The sequence below is a fragment of the Anser cygnoides genome, chromosome 33 (genome assembly GCF_040182565.1).
Source record: "Anser cygnoides isolate HZ-2024a breed goose chromosome 33, Taihu_goose_T2T_genome, whole genome shotgun sequence".
NCBI classification, from domain to species: Eukaryota; Metazoa; Chordata; class Aves; order Anseriformes; family Anatidae; genus Anser; species Anser cygnoides.
The window spans coordinates 2150001-2170409 of record NC_089905.1 but is presented as its reverse complement, the minus strand read 5'-3'; the positions used below and the strand labels follow the sequence as shown (position 1 = coordinate 2170409).

Here is a 20409-nt window from a genome sequence, read left to right as displayed (position 1 = left end):
TGCCCTTAGACAGGTTAGGTGGCTTTCAGGCTTCAGTTATCTCATAAGATGATAATTGTCTGTGCCATGCAGGTGTAAAGAGAATTAAGGCTTGCAAGAAACAGGGAGAAGACAATGTGGGATGTTAAAGTGAAAATGAAAGGCGGTGTCCTTCTTAATGACGGAAAGGGCAGGGGAAGGCAGAGGAACAGCTGGGTTCCTACATGCAAGGCAAAATGAATGGAAGGCACTAAAACTGGCATTGCCAAAGAAAGAATTGAAATGTGTTTGCAGGAGGTGGTTAGAGGCAGTTAAAGGAGGAAAGACCAAGAGTGAAGGTCAAATTGGCAGAAAGATGCAGTATTATCAGAAGTTTTTTGTTAGACTGTTTACCTAAATGTCTCAAGGCATGATAAGTACAGAACATTGAGGGTTCTGTGAACATGACGTGCGTCAATTCATGCAGAATGGTCCCAAATGACACATCTGTATTCCAGGCAGCAGAGCATTATGGTGCATGGGGGTGGATGCTATACACAAATTTCTCCAGAAGGGGTCAAGCTCGAATTCCCTGGGATGAATGGCCTGTGGCTCTTCTCTAAGAATCCTCAGCAAGGATCTCGGAGTACAGAATATCTTGTGCAAGCTGCTTCATTCTCAAGAATAAACAAAGTTAGCTGTTTTCAGGCTTTGTACTCTAAAAAAAATAATAATAATTTGAGTCATGCTCAGCAGGTGAAAATGGGTTCCCGAGCCCTGTTGTGCAACTGGATTATCCTTAAACTCCTTGAACCGCTGGACTGGATGGGGTGGAGGTAATGAGTCAGGACAGGGTCTTTGGGACTGGAGGTTCCTGAGAGCTCCACCCCACTGACAACCTCATTACCAAGTTTTTCACAACACTTTTTGCGTGAGCCATGCAAACAACATAAGCTTAATATCTCTGTACTGCCTCCTGTCTTATCTAGGGCGTGACACCGAGACACAGTTCACAAGCTCATCTTCTGAGATACAGTAATTGATCCATATCGGATCAATAAAGTAGGGCACATGGTAACATCTGCAAGACAAGTAAATTTGCAAGAGTTCCCGTCTTATAAACAGAAAACTTCAAATCGCTCCAATTTCTGCCCTTTTAGGATTCCCTTGGCATGCAGAAAATCAGAGGAATGATGAATAAAAGCGATGAGGTGAATTTTTAAGCTCTTCTTGATTAGAAGGGTGCAGATAGGCATGTCTGCAGTGAGCAGGGCTGGTCTTCTAGGCAAGGGAACTACCTTATATATGTGGGGGGCTCGTTTTAGGAAATGCAGATTTACAGAGGGGTAGGGGGTATGCATAGGCTGCTCATCTCCTAGGTGGACATCCATGTGAGCAGACCACAGTGAGGATGAAATTCCAGAGGCAGCATCAGACAGACAGACAGACGCTGTCTTCCCAGAGCCTGGCAGCTTCCCAGGGAGACAGGGCAGGTTAAGCCAGGAGACTGGCAGGGATCCAGGCTGCTTCGCATGTTTTCACCTTGCCGTAAAGTTTCCTGCAATTCCGTTTGCCTTTGAAGTCTCTGGAAAAACAACTGTGTCTGGACGGGACTGCACAGGCTGCTTGCAGAGCAAGGTGCACGCCCTGGTGTTCACAGCATCTGCTCACGGCTCACTGGCCCAGCAATGGGGAATTAGCATTTAGCCAGCTTTCACATTTCACTGGGGTTAAACAACTTTATGCTTGGGTTAGAAACGAGTTTGCCTGAGAATTTTCTCTCCCTTGGGTTAAAACGAGCTGGTAGCTTGTGAGGATGGGCAGAGATGTCAAACTGTATCCACATGTTCCTGGGACCTAATGGGCAATGCTTGCGCTTAAAATGTGTAGAAATCATAAATAGAAAATAAGCATAGAATTGGGGAGAGCTGATTATTTTTTTCCTGAACCTAAATAAATATAGAAAATTTTCAGTATCATCCCTCTTCATCTTCTTACTGCTTTCAGCTGGCAGGTTAAGCCATGAAGTCTCAAAACCACAAGACACAGGATGAGGGTCGAGTGAAAGTGTTTTGTGCACAGAGCTGGGGACTGCAGAGGGAGTTGATTATTTTCTCACTTCATGGGTGAGCAGGACTGGCAGACTTGGTTTTGATGTTTGCCATCTAAATTTCACCAGTATGTGTGTGAAAATCAGGACACGAAGAGAGAGAAAATGAGAAAACAATAATAATGCAGAATAACTTTAATGTGAAGGGAAAGGACAGGACAAGGCTTCTGGAATAAATAACAGATGGAGTGACACAGTTTGAGATGCAGATTCTGTCACTCTCATGCTGCACTCAAGCTTCTCTTAGATGCCAGTGACACATATCACCAAATAATTGTGGTTTTTTGTTGGTTGCAACAAAAATTTACTTTTATTTAACAATTTTTTGTTGTTGTTAAATAGAAGTAAAATATAAATACAGGATTTGTTTCCCACTAGACTGCTTTCCTGCAGTGAGGTTGAAAGGCAGAAACAAACGGCATGTGTTTATATAATATATGTGTACACGCATTTATCAAAGGAAAAAGTGAAGTGACTAATTCTCTTAAGTGCAAAGACCAGTCTAACTAGCTTTAGCAGGGAAAAGGTTTATAATGTCTTAACTGACTACGTTTGTGTTGATCTTGAAACAACTGCTCCCTGCATTTTTCTGGCAAAACAATGCAAAAAGAGTAAAATGTTTCTGAGAATGAAATAATGTATGTTTCATGATAATGCAAATTAGAATTGGGGGCATTTTTTGGCCAAATTGCCTGTTGGCCTGAGAATGTACTTGAGGAAAAAAACCACGAACTTAATGTAAAGCATAATTTAAAGAAAACAGGTAAATCTTCTTGAGAGAGGCATTAGGAATCCACAAGGCCCTTGGACATGCTCGTTGGGGTTGGTGCTGCTGTGCTATGCTTCTGAGGTCTCTTTTTCTTCATTTGCTGCATTTGTATTTTCTGTTTCTGATTTCTCCTTTTCTGGAATGTGTTCTTCCCTCTCACTATCAGGTGTTCGGTACCGTCTGTAGCTGGGCCTATTGCAAGGATGAATCCAGTGGGAAGAAAACACATAGGAGCACCTTGGGGCACACTGAGGCAGGTATCTGGGGATGAATCTCCCTGCTGACGGCTCGAAGTGCAGGACTTCTGCCCCCAGAGACGTCAGCGGTGCTGGTGCACATCCCTGCGAGACGGCAGAACTTCCCACCACTGTCTCCTGTGGGCAGGTGCTGAGGATCGGCCCCGGGAACGTCACGACGACGGGAGGGGGGAATATAATGACTCTGGAGGCAGCGCAGGATACAACACAAGGGTCATTGCAGCTGGTAGCAAGTGGCTGTGGGCACTGCACGTCGCATGGATAGGAGCAGCATCCTGCGTGCCACCCCCCACCGAAGGACATCTGGGAGAAATGGTGGCAAACCTGCAGCACACAGTGAGAGCACAGCAGTGTTTTGGGAAACATTGGCACCCCACGCCCTGCCCCTCCCCCACAGACACAAACAGTGCAAGCAGATAAGGGCCCAGCACAGGTATTTTGGTTATAGGGGCTGTGTAGGTAATGTAGATGCTGTCACAGAGGAGATATGAGATTCTAATTTCAGGAGATGATGCTCCCATGTCAGTCCAGGCTCCCCGTCCCATTTCCTGTCCCCTTGCTTTGCTTGTCATATCCCCATCACCCTGACTCCTTCTCATCCTGCCAAAAGGACACCTAAGCCTGGCTCTAACCATTCTCCACGCCAGTTAGTTCCCTCCAGCCCTTGCCCACAGGCCATTCCAAAGGGCTCAGCACCTCTTTTCCCTCTCCCAGGCACACATGCTCACTGGGCAGCCACCAAGGACAATTGGAGAGGTACCGCAGCCGTGGCTGGGGGCTTCAGCAGAACCACTGCTGGTGCCCTGAAGCCACTGGTCATAGGGGAATGGGTACTTGATATCCCTGTGCTGGAGAATGGATAAATGTCCTTGTCTGGGATCATTTTGGTGTCTGTGATAGAGCACGCCCAGCCCTCGTTTGGATAATCACTTGTAATAGGATTCCTGCGCCTCTGCTGAGGTTGCGCTGGGTGCTGTTATCGGCACAAAGCTACAGAGAGGCTCTGTTCTGAGAGGCTCACGCACGCTGAGGAGCCTACACAGGGCAGGGCTGGGAGGAAAGGCCATCATCCTAGTCCTGCGAGCTGGGACTGCTGTGCGGGAGGTGGAAGGACCCAGCTTCGGTGCCCCAAGCTCTTAGGAATATCTCACCTCCAGGTACTTCCAGGCGGTTTGCAGAGAGCCTTGGTGGTAGAGCCAAGAACTTCTTGGAGATTTTTGGTGCCTACTTTATTGCCTAGACCCTGAATCCTTCTTTTAGGCCATTCACAGGAAACTATATAAACACATTGTGGGATTTATCTGTCAAAGTTAAAAACTGCATGATATAGAAGACTACCTATAAAGTAGTCACTTCATTTCTGTTCTGGAGAGAAACAGGCACTTCCAGAGTGTGATCAAGCTCATTCAGAGATAGGTGTTTAAGTAACTCATGTGAAATGTCTGTTTCTGTCACTGATTAGGACAAAAAGTTTGGGGAATCCCCTTACTTATGTTGTCTAGTATTTCTTGTCTTTCAATGCCCAGAGTCAGATACTCTCATCAGAAAAACCCTGAAATCATTCAGCATGAAAACAATTGTCCTTGCAGAGATCCTTCTCCTTCCTAGCACTACGATGAAGGTGTCTTAGCCCAAGGAGAGAGGCTCTGGCTATGAACAGAGCTGCGAGGATAACTGATGGAGAAAACCAGCAGGCATCATTTTTTAGTGAAATGAACTCTTGGTTCTATCCATGCTTTGGATGCAAACATAATTGTTATTCAACACTGGTTTGAATAGTTCCGATCTTTTACATTTTTTAATGAAAAAGGAGGAAAATTTTCCTAGCCAAAACCTGGACAATATTACCTAAATTGTAACTGAATTTAGGTTAAAATGCCATTCATATTGGATAACGTATAGATATATACAGTTATCTGATAATAAGAACATTACATTTCATTTTTAATAAGGATTACAATCCCCGTATATGCATTTTTACAGCTGAACACAGTCCAAGATACAACTAAGTAATTTCTAGCAGACTCTTTTATAAAGAATCCCACTTATAATTTTAGAAAATGCAGAGTGCTTTGCTATTAAATCCCAGCTCACGTTAAAGCAACATCTTGCTCAACATAATTAGATTGAGGTGAATGGGACTTACCAGCTGTCCAGGAGGTAGTCAAGAGAAATGGCCAGAGAAGCCCTGAATCCTGTGAGTTTTATATACTTTCTTCAACTTCCAGGAAGATGAGACAACCTTTGTGCATGAGGTCCTAATTACTTCCCAAACAATTTTTCCCGCATGTGTAACACTTATAATTACTATAATTATTTTAAGATTGTTTACCAACATTATTCAATTCTTGACAGTACATACTGTTACATGCTGTGGGGTTCCCTTGTATTATATCTTCATGGTCTAAATTCATTGCTGATGTGATTCTACCACTTCCGTCTGTGTTAGCGTGGGAATGCATCTCACTCCAGTTTTTCCAGCTTCGATCTAAACAGTAACCATGCGAGCAGTGGTTTGCAGATGGTAACTGATGTACTGCAAATACTCAACATGATATGAAGATATGCCCAGTTGCTTCTAGGTATGGGATTTGTAATTCAGTCCCCTAAATCCACCCTAGCATTTAGATGGAGGTACCATGGTGTTAACCCTGTAAGTGCCTCAGAGGAGTGGAGAACAGAATTTTACAGACTGCACACCCCCCCTTTTTGTCAGCAATGAAACAAATCTGGTTATTTGGTTCCTCTCCTATGTCAAAGAGTTGTCACAGCTTTGTTGACAGAGGATTACATCCTGCTTGGGGATCCCCTCTCCTGCTCTAGGTACTGACCAGTTGGTGAGCATCTGGCACCAGTCACCAAGTGAGATCAGAATGTTAAAAAGCATAATCTCCAAATTATGTCTGCTTACAAAAGAGATGACTGAAGGGAGATAAGGTAAGAATTTCTGCAGATAAAAGGTAGATGCCAAAGTGAAAGGATTTAGCTGTGGTGTACACATGCTGAGGACAAGAATAATAGTCATGAGCTAAAAGTGTGTCAAAGGAGACTTAAACACAGGGAAATAATTTTATCATGTGGTTACTGACATGCAGGAATGGGTAAGAGAGGTTGTGGAATCTCTGTCATTGGAGACTTTTAGCAGTGGATGAGACAAACATTTGTCAGGAATGGTTCAGATGAACAGCCAGGATTTAGGGCAGGGTGATGCAACAGTTGGCATCTATGATATTAGCTGTCAATTTACCCAAAAGTTCTCAAACCTCTGCAGATAAACTTGGTGTCTGCATGAAGGACTATCTCATGCCTTGCTCATTTAAGATGCCTTGAAAGAGGTTCCTTAAAACGGCCTCAGGCTGGGTACCAAAAATCACTGAAAGTCACTTCTAAAAACTTTGATCTACCTATTTGGTGTATAAATCGCCAGGTTTGTCTCCATTTTTCTTCCTCTGCTGGGGCTGAATTCATTGGAGAGCAGGAGACAACACAGGAATGCTCACTTTGGCAGATCAGTGCATCGACAGGCATCACTATGTCCATAAAGATTTAAGAGATGACTGAAAGTCAAGAGAGATTCATTCTGGAGGCTTAATGTGTTCAGAAATTTACCTAAAGAGGGAACATCTGTCTGTAACTGGGGTCAAGGAAAACCTCTATATCAACAGGCTGAAATACCTAATAGGCCCTCAGAAACTTTCTGATATAGGACAGCCATGTTCCTGTTTGGTATTTCTGAATTTTGTGGGGCCTCACTAATTTCCCAGGAATTCAGTTGGATTCTCAGAGTTAAGAGTCATATGTTCAACTTGCACAGGCTTAGCAGAAGCTGCCTTCCTAACCTATGTTGAAATGATTGCTTTTGAATGCAAACAGAACTGCAACGTTTAATGAAAATGCAAAATGCTGTGAGTTATCAAGGCTTGAAACAACATCCTGTTTGTGAGAACAACTTAGGCACTTCAATCAAAAAATGCATATTCGAAAGGTGCTATTACTCAGCCCTGAGGTGTTTCTCAGCTAACATACTATTAATATTATAATGATAAAACTCTTTGCATGTATAAACTGATAATGAATATTTTTGAAATGTTCTGACATTCCTTGCTGTGTGGAAACTTCACATTACCAATCTTAATTGTCAGGATTATTTTCCCCATTCTTTCACAAGAGACAATGAAAAGTACACACAAAGTTATCTGAAAAGCCAGACCCAGAATTCGTAGTTCATGATGGAGAATAGCCCTGCTAAGCTCTGTTATTAGAGACTGATGATGTTTTATGTAAAAAAAATTGTGTTTCATGTTCTTTGCCAATTTCAGCTTCTTATGGATTTCTTGGTGACATCTGAATCAATTTCTGATCATACCCTTCTTTAAAAAGGAGAAAGTATCCAAAAAAACGGAAATTATTGTTTCTAGGCTACTTTACCTGCAGAGCACCCACTTGACCAAACTGGAAGCTCATTTACACCTCCCAGTCTTCCTTGTAGGAAGAAAGGAAAGCAGGGTTGCTGTGCAATTTCTAGAAGTTATAATGCTGCCTGCACAAAAACACCTTGGGGATGGGGTAGCAACACAGCTTTAAATGTCTCACGCCTCTTACTAACGCGGCACTGTGGAGCTTGCCTCAACGGGATGTCCTGTGCTGGAACTGTTGCATGGGGAAAACTATGCCAAGAAAACCTGAACACAGACAAAGGCCCTTTGTAGCCCACCCTGTTGCACTGCACATCAGAGAAGAGCCTGTCCTCGCTCTAAACACTCATTCAGTGAGTAGAAGCAGTAATAGGCTGTTCCTTCAGTGCTTTCTTCTCCAGGGCGAATCTGCCCAGGTCTCCCAGCCTTTTCTCTTGCAACCAGTGCCTCAGCAGTCCAAGCAGCTGCCACCAGGCTCGCTCCCAGCTGTCCATGGCTGAGCACCAATGCCAGACACGGAGGTCTGGATGCAGCCTCCTGACTGCCGGCTGCAGGGGAATAATCACTTTCCTCCCGCTGCTGCCTGTGCTCTGGCTCACACAGCCTGTGGTTGGCTTTCACTGCCACAAGGATGCAGCACTACCTCATGTCATCTTTGGGATTACCAGATCCATGTCACCTTTGGGGCTGCCTGCTCATTTCTTTGCAGAGCTTCTGACCTCTCCATGAGCAGATCCAGCCCACTAATTGTGATGGAGCATGGATCTGCTGCCAGGGCGGCTTGGGGAACAGAGGGCACGGTGCTGCCTTACAGGCTTGGGGCACAGCAGGGGCAGTCTGAGTGTGAGCAAAGTGGGCAAAGGCTTGTGGGGGTCTTTGGACTCTTTTCAGATGGTGGCTCCAAGACAAAGTTGCATTACTGACCGTGGCCATCAAAACATCATAAAAACCATTCTTGTGCAGAGAGCTGGTAAAAGCCCAGGCATCATGCAGTGGCTGCCTGGAGAGCTCAGCTTTTTATTTATCTTATCAGCCCAACCCTTTGTCAAGAGCAAAACTACAGAAACAGAACCTCGGATTCTTAGAAGGGAACCTTTTCTGCTGCTCGATCCCATCTTTCTCATGCTAACCAAAGGGGAAGCTGGATCCTTTGGGAACAAGAGCAGCTGAGACCAGCAGAGCCCTTTGAACCATGCAAGTGGCATAAATGCGGGTGGGAGAGCTGCCCACAGCCTGGGCTGTGCCACCCTCATGTGCAGTTGTGAAGCTCCCTCTAACAGCTGCAGACCTCGGGGCCCTTGCATCATGCCAGGGTGGAAAGGAGCCAGGTTTTACACAGAACTGGGATAAGAAAGGGGCTGATCCCAGGTGAGTTCATCAGGAGGGAGCTATTTCCTCAGCCTCCTCTCTTTTCATTTAATTCCCCATGGTTAAAGGTAAAATGAATTCTCTCTCCCCGCAGGACTCCTCCTAATCCTGGAGGACAGCTGGTCTCTATTTTTATGGGCAAAGCTATCACTTTATTAGAGAAAAGGGTCTAGGGAAATCCTGCTCTGTCTGTTTGGGGTGCTGCAGAGGAAGCTGGGGAGTTAGGAGGGGGTTTTCCTGCTGGGATTTGCCCAGGGAGCCAGCTCATCAGTGCAGGGCAACAAAGCAACGCCAGGAGGAGCCACCAGGTCTCGCACTGCACCTTTGGGTGCTGGCAGAAAGCTGCCACTGCATGGCGCTGCACCTCCTGGGAGGGACACGGTGTAGGCCAGGTGTGCAGAGAAATGTGCTCTGGGAGTTTATTTATATATATTAGGAAATGAAAATATTGACCAAACAAGATAATTTGGTGTTCTCTAGGAGAACGTTCTCATCTAGGAACAGGTGGAGCTGGAAGTTGCTTTTCCCTCTGCTTGCACTTTTATAACCACAAATTATTGATGCTGGTCATCCTTGATGTGAGCCGGGCCAGCTCGGAGTCCCAGCATCACAAGGGGCTTTATGCACTGTCCTCCCTCCCCCTGCTATCCCAGGGGCTATCCCACATAACCCATTTCATTGCCCAGCAGTTGATTGTCTAGGGATGAACTTGCCTGTCAGAGCAGAAGACAGCTGCTAATGAGTCTCACTGCATTAATCAAGCCTTCTTCTAAATACCAGCCCATGTTGCTCTTTTATGTGTCTCTGGCTAAGCTTTCAGCACCAAGATCTGTTCCTACACCTGGTAAATCTTTCTAGCCCTAAAAATGAGATTACTGGCATTATACACAAAGGAGTGGCAAAACAGCAGGGAATAATTTGACTGCTAGTATTAGAAATAATTTTTAAAAGATGGAAAATGAATCAGACACCAGACAGCAGGAATCCAGCTGCAACCTGAGATTTAATACAGCGGGCACAACCGGTGAGTATAATTGATCCAGTAACAGTAAAAACCTCTTGGGGGTGCAAACATTACCACAGAGATGTATCAGTTTAAAGTTCAAAGTCTGAGCACCTGCTCAGAGTTACTTAACTTCTCACTAACATCTTTTCTGTTGCAGGAATAACTAAAGTGTGTTACTTGAGTTATTTAATAACTAAAGAATAACCATGAAAGGAAGGCAATGCACCCTACAAGTTTAGCATTGATTAAAATAAGGGGAACGTGCGGGCAAAGCATCTCCAGGGGTTAGGAATGGGGGAAAATAAACCACAGGCCCCAGCTATATAGCTTGCAGTTTTCATGGATACATCTTCAGCTCCTTCACCAGAGCCACTTCGAAGCACAGCGGCTCTTCTTGGGGTGGCTCGAACGCTTCACCCCCCCTGAGTGGTGCCGTGGCGAGTGCTGGTTGGCACACGAGTGGAGGCACTTGGACTTGCTGATGTGCTGCATGGATGAGCTCTTGTGCTTGACCCCCTCCTGCAGCAGCGAGCATTTTGTCACACGTTGCTGCGACGAGCTCTCCTTTATTCCGGTGCCGGGGGGGCACTTAGGCACCTGTGGCTGTTGCAAGCTCTTGGTTCCATTCTGCTGAGAGGTATAGGTGGTGATGCACTCCTGCGTCGGGTACCCCTTCATGCACTTCTGGTGAGGGAACGTGCTCACATACTCCTGCTGGAAGCACTGTGTCACGTACTGCTGCGGGGGACACTCGGTGACCCCCCGCAGTGGCGGGGAATAGCCGCCGGTCATCCCCTGCAGGGACCGGAGCTCTGTGCCATACCGCTGAGACGAGCATCTGGATAACTTCTGTGATGCACGCTCATCCTTGCAGGAGGCCGAGTATTTGATCCCACATGGTGGGAACCTCAGCTTGCCCGGCTCTGGGCACCTGGGTGCACAGGGTGGGAGGCTCTTGGCCACACGCTTCTTCTCATAGTGGCCATTCTCACAGGGCTGGAAACTCTGCGTCGTGCTCAGCTTCACGCTGGGCTTCCTGCAGGGCAGCAGGCGAGTGGTCTCACAGGGCTCAGGGCACAGCAGGACACATGGCTGGACATAGGGCTGGCAAGACAGCAGCTGGCTCTGGGTCACGGTCGGCTGTGAGCAGACGTAAGTGAAAGGTTGCACATAGCTTTGCCATCTGGGCATCGGGCTCTTGATCACGCTCAGTGGGTGGCACGTGGTGCTGCACGCATCAGGCTGGGGCGTGCACTGCTGGAGGCTTTCAGTGATGTAGCTCGATCCCGGCAGGTACAGGTGTTTATACCGCTCCCCATAATAGTGCATGGTCTTGCGAGGTGCTTATGCCTGAAAGAAGCAGGAAAAAGAGGGACAGTTCACACAGGCACTGTCTGGTTCTCTGTGATGCAGGGCTCCGAGTTTCCCACAGGTGTCCCCACGCAGTGAGAGGCTTGGGGTGATTTGGGACAAGGCTGGGATTACCGAGGAGAGGAGAGGAGAGGAGAGGAGAGGAGAGGAGAGGAGAGGAGAGGAGAGGAGAGGAGAGGAGAGGAGAGGAGAGGAGAGGAGAGGAGAGGAGAGGAGAGGAGAGGAGAGGAGAGGAGAGGAGAGGAGAGGAGAGGAGAGGAGAGGAGAGGAGAGGAGAGGAGGAGAGGAGAGGAGAGGAGAGGAGAGGAGAGGAGAGACAGTTCTCCACTTCTGCCCCATTATTCTTCTCATGTGAGACCAGAAACAACATGGGATCACAGTCAGGCAAACCGGAGAGTTTTCATGCTGCCCTTCAAAGGTCAGCTAAGTATTCCTCAGAGCACCTCACCAAGGAGAACTGACGTTATGACCCTCCGTTTGGCTGGAAGCCTCCTCCATCCCCACCAGGACGTCCTTTCAAGTTTACATTCTGCAACTCCCAAGCACTGGAGATGAAAGGCAAGCCAAAATTAAAGGTGTGTCCATGCTGTAATACTCAGGCGTGGCTGCAGTTCACAGGGGCAAACCCAAGCTGAGGTTAAATGAGCTAGCTGACGGTAAGAACAGGTTTGTGGCAGCACGTACGACCTGCCTGTCTGCTGAAGCATGGTCCTACAGGGGTCTGCTGGGTGGGCAGCATGCGGTTACGGGGCTCTGAGCTCCCTACTGTAGCATCAGCATCACTGCCTCTGCAGTCCCCACTTTATACTGTCCCGTGGGCAAGATTTAAGAAAAGAAAGAAGAGAAATGCAGCAGGGTAGTTTCTTAATGTTTGCTGAAACCCCAGCAGGAAGGAAGGAGAAGGCATTAAGGCAAAATCTCAAGCAAGTTTCATTCCAGTCCTGCACTGCATTCATCCCAAGCCATAGTGTCTTGTTTTTGCTACGGTAGCCTGGAACACATCAAACTGCCTGCCACAGCAACTCGGATGGTGAAACCTCATCCCGGCAGCTCCTCATGAGCAGCATGAAGGGGAGGCCAGCTGATATCATGTCCCAGGGACAGGATGGGGCAGCACAGTCAGCACATCCACACTTCCCTCCTGAACTTGTTGTGGATGTCGTGCTTTGCCCTGGTCCTTGGAGGCATGAGGGAAATCACCCCCTTCATGCTCCCCTTCAGAAAACACTGCCTTCAGTTTTTTTGGCTGGTTTTTAGCAAGTACTGGAACCACTGGGCATAGAGAAGTCGCTCTGATTGATTATTTTTCTCTGACGTCGTTTGGGAATTAAATGATTGTAAAGAAACTGCATTTTCTGAACGCCTCTAGTTCTGTCTATAATTACAGTAATCTGCTTTATCTTCCAAAAAGCCTATCGCTGGGTGTCTATTAACAATAACAATGCTGTGTGTTACTATCATTATCACTACAATTATAATAATCATTGACTAATAAAAACAACCATTTGAAAAACAACAACAGCAAAGCTACTACTACATGTACAATGCTAAAGTATCTGGTGATGCTCATCAAGATAAAAATCTTCTAAAATAGGGGGATTATTTGCTTCCAGGGAGTTGTTTGCATCTCTGACTTATTTTATCCATTAACCTACACAGAAATTTAAACATGTTCAGGTTTAGCTGGAGAGTCTCTCTGCTAGCTTTTACATTGGCACTGAAGTTGATTGGCTTCTTCCTATTCCTTGAGAAGCTGCTTTATTCAAATTCCATAAAATGGCAGAAGAATTCTGCCAGTTTCTTTAGAGGAGTCACCTTTCTGCGTACAGGCTCGTATCTGACTCCTGGCAACGTCGAGCCCTTTATGTAGTCAATGTCTTCCTTCGGACTAGATCTAACAGCAAGCGTAGAAAAGCCCACAAATCCCACTCCCAGCTTCACGGTCCATCTGGAAGTGCTTTCCTGATATTCTTCCCTTCAGCAAGCAGGAGCTGTTCCAGCTGTCAGAGCCGCGCACGCCGGGGCTGAGGGCAGCATCCCCCAGAGACTGCATCTCCGCGAGTACACGAGCAGGACCTCTGCCTGCTCCAGCCACCCAGGTACAAAACAGCATTTCAGGAGCTCCATTAAAAGCCAGACTTACCCACTTCATCAGTGAGAACAACCGGAGAGAAGTGCCTAGGAGAGCCCCGCGATGGCAGAGCTTTTATACAGTGAATAAGTGCCCTAGGGGAGTGAGGCAGTTTGGCTGGGCGATGCTCTAATTGCCTGCCAGTCCCGGCTGAGCCACGTGCAGCTTCGCGCCGGCGGGGATGGCCGTCCTCACTCTGCGGGGCTGCCGTCGCCGGCCAGCACCTCCAGGATGTCTGGTGTAGCCCCGAGCTCCACACGGGAACCTCCTGCTCCTCTCCATGCCAAGCAAAGCCTTGCTGGCCTAGCACATCCCCTGCAAGGGCTGCTCATGGCTCTCATGCTGAGCAGCCTGTGCGCAGTGCCACAGCATCTCTGCCTTCCCCTTGCAGACTCATGGCAGCAAAAATGCTCCTTTCCGCACCGAAAAAGATGCCGGCTGAGACAAAGGACTGGGTTTGGGCCGCCCAAGGGACTCCTAATTTCCATGGAAGCTGCATGCATAAGGCCCTTCGGTGCCTTTGAAAACACCGTCCAGGAAGGACTCTTGGCGACTTCTTGCAGACCATAATTACTGTGGCACGCAGACTTCCTTCACTTACACAGGGAACCGAGGGAAGAGGTGGGTGACTGGGACTGAGAAAGCCTTGGGCTAAGGGCAAGTCGGCTGCTAAAATGACCTGCCACGAAGCGAACAACCTGCCCAAAGAGGTGACGCTTTTCCGGCACAACAAAGGGGAGAAGCGCAGGAGCACAGGGGCAGCCCAGGGAAAGACGGCTGAATCACAGCGAGCTCCAGCCCCGAAAACACAGCTCCCATTTCCTGCTCTGCTGTACAGTATTTCTGTTCCCTGCTGATGCCAGGTGTAAACCTGAGGGGAGATGAACAGTGGCATGAGTATATGTGCCGATAGGGAAGGGGGTTTTGCGTAGTTATATCTGCATAAGTAAAGGCCCTGGCATTTTTTTTCCCCTTTAATGCAAATTTGACATCTACCAGTTGGGTTACAGGATGCTGGGAATTTAGGTGAGGTCCTATATGTTGAAACAAAAAGGGGTGAAATAAGTACTCTGAGTGGAGTAAGTGGAAAATTTCTCACTGATAAGAAGCAGAATACTGATCTCCAGCCTATGACCCATGGACTTAATTTTCTATTTCTGTTTTTGCCAGAAAATAAAAGTCCAGCAGGCTATTTTGTTTTTTACATTTTTGATTTTCTACCAAAAATTCACCCCAATATCACTGACAAAAATGTAAACAGAGTGCACGTTTTCCTAGTTGATGCCAACATTTTGAGAGCAAAAATAGCTAAAGGGAAGAGTGCTTTCTCTAGGCTTATTTTCCACAGCTGAAGACAAAAGCACTAAATCCTACCTGTGTTTCTCTTAGCTGTGTTTCATTCCCCTGAACTACAACACCCTTTTTAATGTTAAATGGCCTGACTCAAGATTTTAGGAATCAAGCTGGCGTCAGAGAAGAGGTAAGCAGATTACCACTGTTTTTTACAAGCTCCATAAATCCAGTTCATGGGCAAGACCCAGATCCGGTAGCCTTCAAGTAATCCTAATATTCATTTTAGTGTTTCCAGTGCAGGTAACGAAATACTAACCCAATGATAACATCATTCCCTGTCATACAAATATTCTTAATTAACATCTGCAAAGTCCCCTGAAATCCTTTCATCTTGAAGAGACGCACAGTGCTGCATGGGACATTGTTGTGGGGGCTATTATTATTCCCAATTAAACACAGGGGAAACTGAGGCACATTGCACCACAGTCACTTGGTGTGAGTCAGAGCCAGGGCCAGCACCAGGCTCAGTCCCAGCTGCCTCCAAAAGGAGCCCCATGCTCCTTTTGGCCACCCAGCTTCTGTGAGATGAGGTCCTCCACCACCCAGGAGGATTTTGGTAACCCTGCCCTGGGCTCAGCCTGCTGTGGGAAAGCCGCAATGGTGTGAAAGCTCCTTGGAAGCCCACAGCGATGTTCTCTTCTTGCAAAGGGGACACAAAAGTTTGGGTTGCAAGAGCCTCCCTGGCTCTTAAATGAGGAAGGAGGGCCACAGTTGCTGCCACTCTTACCTGCTGTTCTCCAAAGCATCATCCATGGGCACACCGAGGAGGTGTGAGAAGGGGCTGCCCCCCATTGCACCCGCTCCCATCTCAGGCATCTCCTTGGCTTTCGTGGGCAGCCTGCGGTGGCACCCCAAGGTCACTGAGCAAGGGTGGAGCAGGGCAGGATGCGGGACAGCGTCCCGGCCCTAGTCACACCCTCCTCATCCTCTTGCACCACTTGTTTTTGCCCTCCAAATAGGCATGATCTACTTAGCGTGAGCAGGCTCCTATTCATTTTCCTAATGATAGGGCATATTGCAAGATTTTTGTATTTTTTTCAGACAGGAGTTCACTGTATTTTTAACGAACCACCAGAGGGCAAAAAGACAAGGTATTTAATGTGAGGTCAGAGAACTATATTTATTTAAGTATATATATGTATAGCATAAGTATACATATATATATATAGTTTGTTTTCAATACAGTGTAGAGTACACATCTTCAGGCAGCATAAAGAATATAGTTAACCACTTCAACATCTCCTACATTCATAAAAGAGTAATGCTACAACTTTCAGTGTCATTTCAAAGACTTTTTTTTGTTTCAGGCTGTGTTTTCCATATTAATCAAAGCAACCAAGTGAATAAAAACCTTCATGGATAAAATTTCAGCAGAAACAACTTCACCGAGCCAGAAACCCTGCCTGGTTTAGGGACTCCACTGAAGTCAGTGCAGAGTCAGCAGGGACTTCTGGCCACCTTCCGAAACGAAGGCTGTTGGAACAAGACTCGTTTACTGTTTGCTTAGCAAATTTACGTTTGGCTTCCAAATCTGTGAGTGAAAACAGCTCTTTTGGAGAACTTGCAGTCTTGGGGATTACAGGTCACCCCGGGCATTGTCTCAAGACCAGGACTAAACCTGGTGCCAGCCCTCTGCCAGCCGCACCGCCAGTCATCTTGATGCTGTTGTCAGCTGGACTCCTTAGACACTTTTTTTTTTGTTTGAAACCTCTATTCATTTCAATTAGGTGAGAATTTAATAACATCCCACTGAACTATTTCTTGCAGCAGACTAAGGAATAAGCCACAGACACCTGGAGCGCAACCATAGAAATAATATCATACCCTGGCCCAAAACAGAGCTGAGCTACAGGGGAAGTACTGGAAAACAGAGATAAAGCAGAATTAAGCAATAGCAAGTAGTCGGCAGGTGACACAAGGAGATAAATAACCCTGCCCCAAAGCCATACCTCGCTGTTTTTCCAAGGACCTTCCTTTCCCCCGCTCCTTTTTACCAGGGCCATTTTGATGCAGAGCAGTACTTTTTAGAGTGACTTGAAATTTTTACTCCACCTGACTGACACTGCTGCTGTGGGACACAATCAGTCGCACACTGCTGCGGGACACACTTGGTGGCACACTGCTGTGGGACACACTTGGTTGTACACTGCTGCTGTGGGACACACTTGGTCGCACACTGCTGTGGGACACACTTGGTTGCACACTGCTGCTGTGGAACACACTTGGTCGCACACTGCTGTGGGACACACTTGGTGGCACACTGCTGTGGGACACACTTGGTCGTACACTGCTGTGGAACACACTTGGTGGCACACTGCTGCTGTGGAACACACTTGGTCGCACACTGCTGTGGGACACACTTGGTGGCACACTGCTGCTGTGGAACACACTTGGTCGCACACTGCTGTGGGACACACTTGGTGGCACACTGCTGCTGTGGAACACACTTGGTCGCACACTGCTGTGGGACACACTTGGTCGTACACTGCTGCTGTGGAACACACTTGGTGGCACACTGCTGCGGGACACACTTGGTGGCACACTGCTGCGGGACACACTTGGTCACACACTGCTGCTGTGGGACACACTTGGTCGTACACTGCTGTGGGACACAGATGGTTGCACACTTGGTCTCACACGGCTGTGGCACACACGTGGTCACACACCTGGTGGCACACTGCTGCGGGACACACTTGGTGGCACACTGCTGCGGGGCGCAAGTGGTCACATAGCGCTGTGAGACACACTTGGTCGCACGCTGCTGCGGCACGCATGTGGTCACACACCTGGTGGCGCACTGCTGGTGTGGGGAGTAGGTGGTCACACTCTGCTGCGGGACGCACTTGGTCGTACACTGCTGCTGGGGGATGCCCTTGGTCAGGAATGGCTGCTGTGGCACACACGTGGTTACACACCTGGTGGCACACTGCTGCTGCGGGATGCACTTGGTCGCACACTGTTGCTGGGTGGCATAGGTGGTCACGCACTTGGTTGCACACTGTTGAGGCGTGCACTTGGTTGCACATTGCTGCTGCGGCACGCACTTGGTCATGCAAGGCTCCTGAGACACGCACGGGGTGATATACTGCTGCTGTGGCACACAGGTTGTCACACACCTAGGTGCACACAGCTGTGGTGGGATGAGCTGGGTCACACGCTGTTGCTGCGGCACGCACTTGGTTGCATACTGTTGCCGTGGAACACACTGGGTCACACACTGCTGCTGGGAGAAGCTGGAGGACAGAAACCTCTGCCGGGGGACGCAGGGGGTCACATACTGCGGGATGCACTGCGCCGACTGCCAGCTGGTCACCAGCGGGTGCCTGGCAGGGTACATGGGGGGGCACTTAACGGGGATGGGTTCCTGGCAGAGAGGAGGGAAGCACTGCTGTTGGTAGCACAACATCTTGATGAGGCTTTGGCAGGACTGGAACGAGAGGTGGGAAAGCAGAGCCCTTAGACAGGCACCCGGCAGGGTGCTGGAGCTGCATCCCACCTGCACCGCTGTCTCAAAACCACGCCAGCAGCAGCTGAGCACCTAACCTGTAATTTTTAACTCAGAAACACGTCAATAAGTCAAACAGTAGGGACATTCAGAGACACACGCAGCATGAAGTATCTCCCTGGACTTGAGCCCCCCCTCTCCACCCATCACCTAGACTTTCAAGGGGAAGAACTGATCTTTGAGGTCAGCAGAGGAATTCCTCATCTCAGAGCTGCCTTTTAACTACCAAATCCAGTTTTTCTCCTCTGCTTTTCATTGGGGACCACATTTGACCTCTTGCTGATGTGTTGAGAAAAATCCCCAATTCAGAAACCTGCTCTGAACCTCTGGCCACTTCTGCGGTAGCAAGAGAGGCAAACGGCACCCAAGGCTCCGCTGTATGCTGATCCTGTAACACTGCGGGCATGCAGAGGTTCACAGCCCAGTCCCAGCATCACCAAGTCTGTGCTCATTAGGGAACCAAAGCCAATTAAAGGGCAGAGATACCACAATGGAACACAGACCTGCTCACAGCTCTTCTGGCACTGTGTTTCCTGATACACACAAAACAGCTCTGAGTGTTATCAGGCACCCCCAAAAGCAAACGACAATAGCAGCACCACAATTACTGCTCACAGTTATTCTTTAGACTGTTCACAAGTGGCTCTTGGAGTCAGATGCCTCGCTGGAGACACTGTAAGAGCGCGTTCCCACACCAACATAGCAATTCAAACTCACTAATTTTAAAAACCTTTCCCACAAAGCATTTCCATATGTAAAAAAACACAAAGAAATCTGCATTTCAACAGCTACAAAGGCTCAGCACAAACCAGACTTACCCAGCTCCTTGGTGAGAACAGCGTTGTGATGTGACCAGTGAGCCCTAAGAGAAGGAGACCTTTTATATAGCTACTAACCGTGCCTTGAAGGTATGAGGAACTCACGACATAGCCTATTAGCTCCTATGCACAAGCTGTCCTGTGTGCAACACTTGCAGTGACTAGCACCAGTGTACTCATCCCCAGGGATGAGTAGTTGAATGTCAGCTCCCCATAGTAAGAGTAATTATGTGTTGTATAATCCTCCCTGGCATGGTAAGACTGAATGGTATTTGGAGAGGCAGAGGCATACCCAGCCTCAGTGGTTTTGCGAGACCAGAGCGCACACGACACTGTGCAATAATGGCTTTCCAGGGGACTCCGTGGAGCCAGGCTTCCCTGTCCCTGGACTCCTTCTAGTGGTCCCCAGAGACAGGTCATCCCATTGCTTGGCCTCTTGCCACACACACATGGGGATGGCTTTGTGCTGTGGGAGCTGCGCTGGGTGCTCCATGTCCTTCTCTAACCTTAATCACTCATTAGAGCAGCCCTTCTCATCCACCTTGCAATGCCCAGCAGCTGGAGTTGGCTATGTGTGCAGTGGGACACAGGACACTGTCTCCTCTGGGAAAAACCAGGAGCTCCTCAAAAGCTTCACATCACCCTTGGGTGGGCGTCATCCACAGCCATCCTCCTTTAGGTCTGGAGAGCATCTGGCTGCCAGCGCCCCGATAATCCCATGACCCCAGCACAATTACCTGTCATCAGAGCGATGGGAATACACCATCCAGTGACAGATCAGCAGGAAAGATGAGCTACAGTCACGTTTGATTGCAGCCACTGCATAATGAGCTCAGCTGTCAAAGCTGTCACCGGCAGCACGACAAGCCACAAACAGCAGCAGGAGCAGATGAACTGCCTCCAGTCCTGTGGATACCTTCTCAGTGAGTCCACTTCTTATCGCATACCATGCCCAGAATAAAGAAACCAGTTAGAAACCTGGGAGATTAATTTGTCGAAGTCACTGAAGATCTAGTCAATGCTATCATGTGTACTTTGACACATGAAACTTCCCCTAAAGTGACCATTTCTTCCCGCTGGCTCCAAGGAGAGCTCAGGGGGACCAGCTCAGAGGAGTTCACTGGGTGAGATGAAACCCACCCCAGGGGGAGCAGCTTCTGCATATATTTATTAAAGCTGTGGTTTCTTACGAACTAGAGAAATGGCACTCCTCAGGTGGTTTCTGAGGCCAAGAGAAAGGTCCGTATATAAATAATTTTGTAGTACAAGTGAATAATAAAGCCTAGCAACTCTTTTGTACTACTATGAAAGTGGTTCTCAAGGTTTATTCATGGGTGAAAATTTAGGG

General features: G+C 47.8%; 2 protein-coding genes and 1 long non-coding RNA gene across 5 annotated transcripts; all 3 read right to left on the bottom strand.

The window, feature by feature from the left end:
* Window positions 1-2756: 2756 nt before the first annotated feature.
* Window positions 2757-5547, bottom strand: LOC136788116 (uncharacterized). Its single transcript, XR_010827109.1, has 2 exons — window positions 5241-5547; window positions 2757-3418 (listed from the first exon to the last, which is right to left on the bottom strand). It is a non-coding gene; the product is annotated as an uncharacterized lncRNA (long non-coding RNA).
* Window positions 5548-9861: 4314 nt separating this feature from the next.
* On the bottom strand, window positions 9862-13556 carry LOC106049225 (uncharacterized). 2 transcript variants are annotated; one of them, XM_048049317.2, is made up of 3 exons: window positions 13398-13445; window positions 11703-11799; window positions 9862-11233 (listed from the first exon to the last, which is right to left on the bottom strand). In XM_048049317.2, exon 3 carries the CDS (start codon window positions 11210-11212, stop codon window positions 10244-10246), a length of 969 nt encoding a protein of 322 aa, XP_047905274.2. In that variant the 5' UTR covers window positions 11213-11233; window positions 11703-11799; window positions 13398-13445; the 3' UTR covers window positions 9862-10243. The 2 variants fall into 2 exon arrangements, with proteins under 2 accessions (XP_047905274.2, XP_013056878.3); XM_013201424.3 differs by lacking the exon at window positions 11703-11799 and having other exon boundaries at window positions 13398-13556.
* Window positions 13557-16409: 2853 nt separating this feature from the next.
* Window positions 16410-19220, bottom strand: LOC136788142 (keratin-associated protein 10-5-like). Of its 2 annotated transcripts, none has more exons than XM_066986138.1 (2): window positions 19062-19220; window positions 16410-18165 (listed from the first exon to the last, which is right to left on the bottom strand). In XM_066986138.1, exon 2 carries the CDS (start codon window positions 18142-18144, stop codon window positions 16729-16731), a length of 1416 nt encoding a protein of 471 aa, XP_066842239.1. In that variant the 5' UTR covers window positions 18145-18165; window positions 19062-19220; the 3' UTR covers window positions 16410-16728. The 2 variants fall into 2 exon arrangements, with proteins under 2 accessions (XP_066842239.1, XP_066842240.1); XM_066986139.1 differs by having other exon boundaries at window positions 16410-18281; window positions 19062-19140.
* Between the last annotated feature and the right edge of the window lie 1189 nt (window positions 19221-20409).

Excerpts from the sequence above, each read along its gene's own strand:
- LOC106049225 (XM_013201424.3), bottom strand. The coding sequence starts at position 11,212 with ATGCACTATTATGGGGAGCGGTATAAACACCTGTACCTGCCGGGATCG.
- LOC136788142 (XM_066986138.1), bottom strand. The coding sequence starts at position 18,144 with ATGTTGTGCTACCAACAGCAGTGCTTCCCTCCTCTCTGCCAGGAACCC.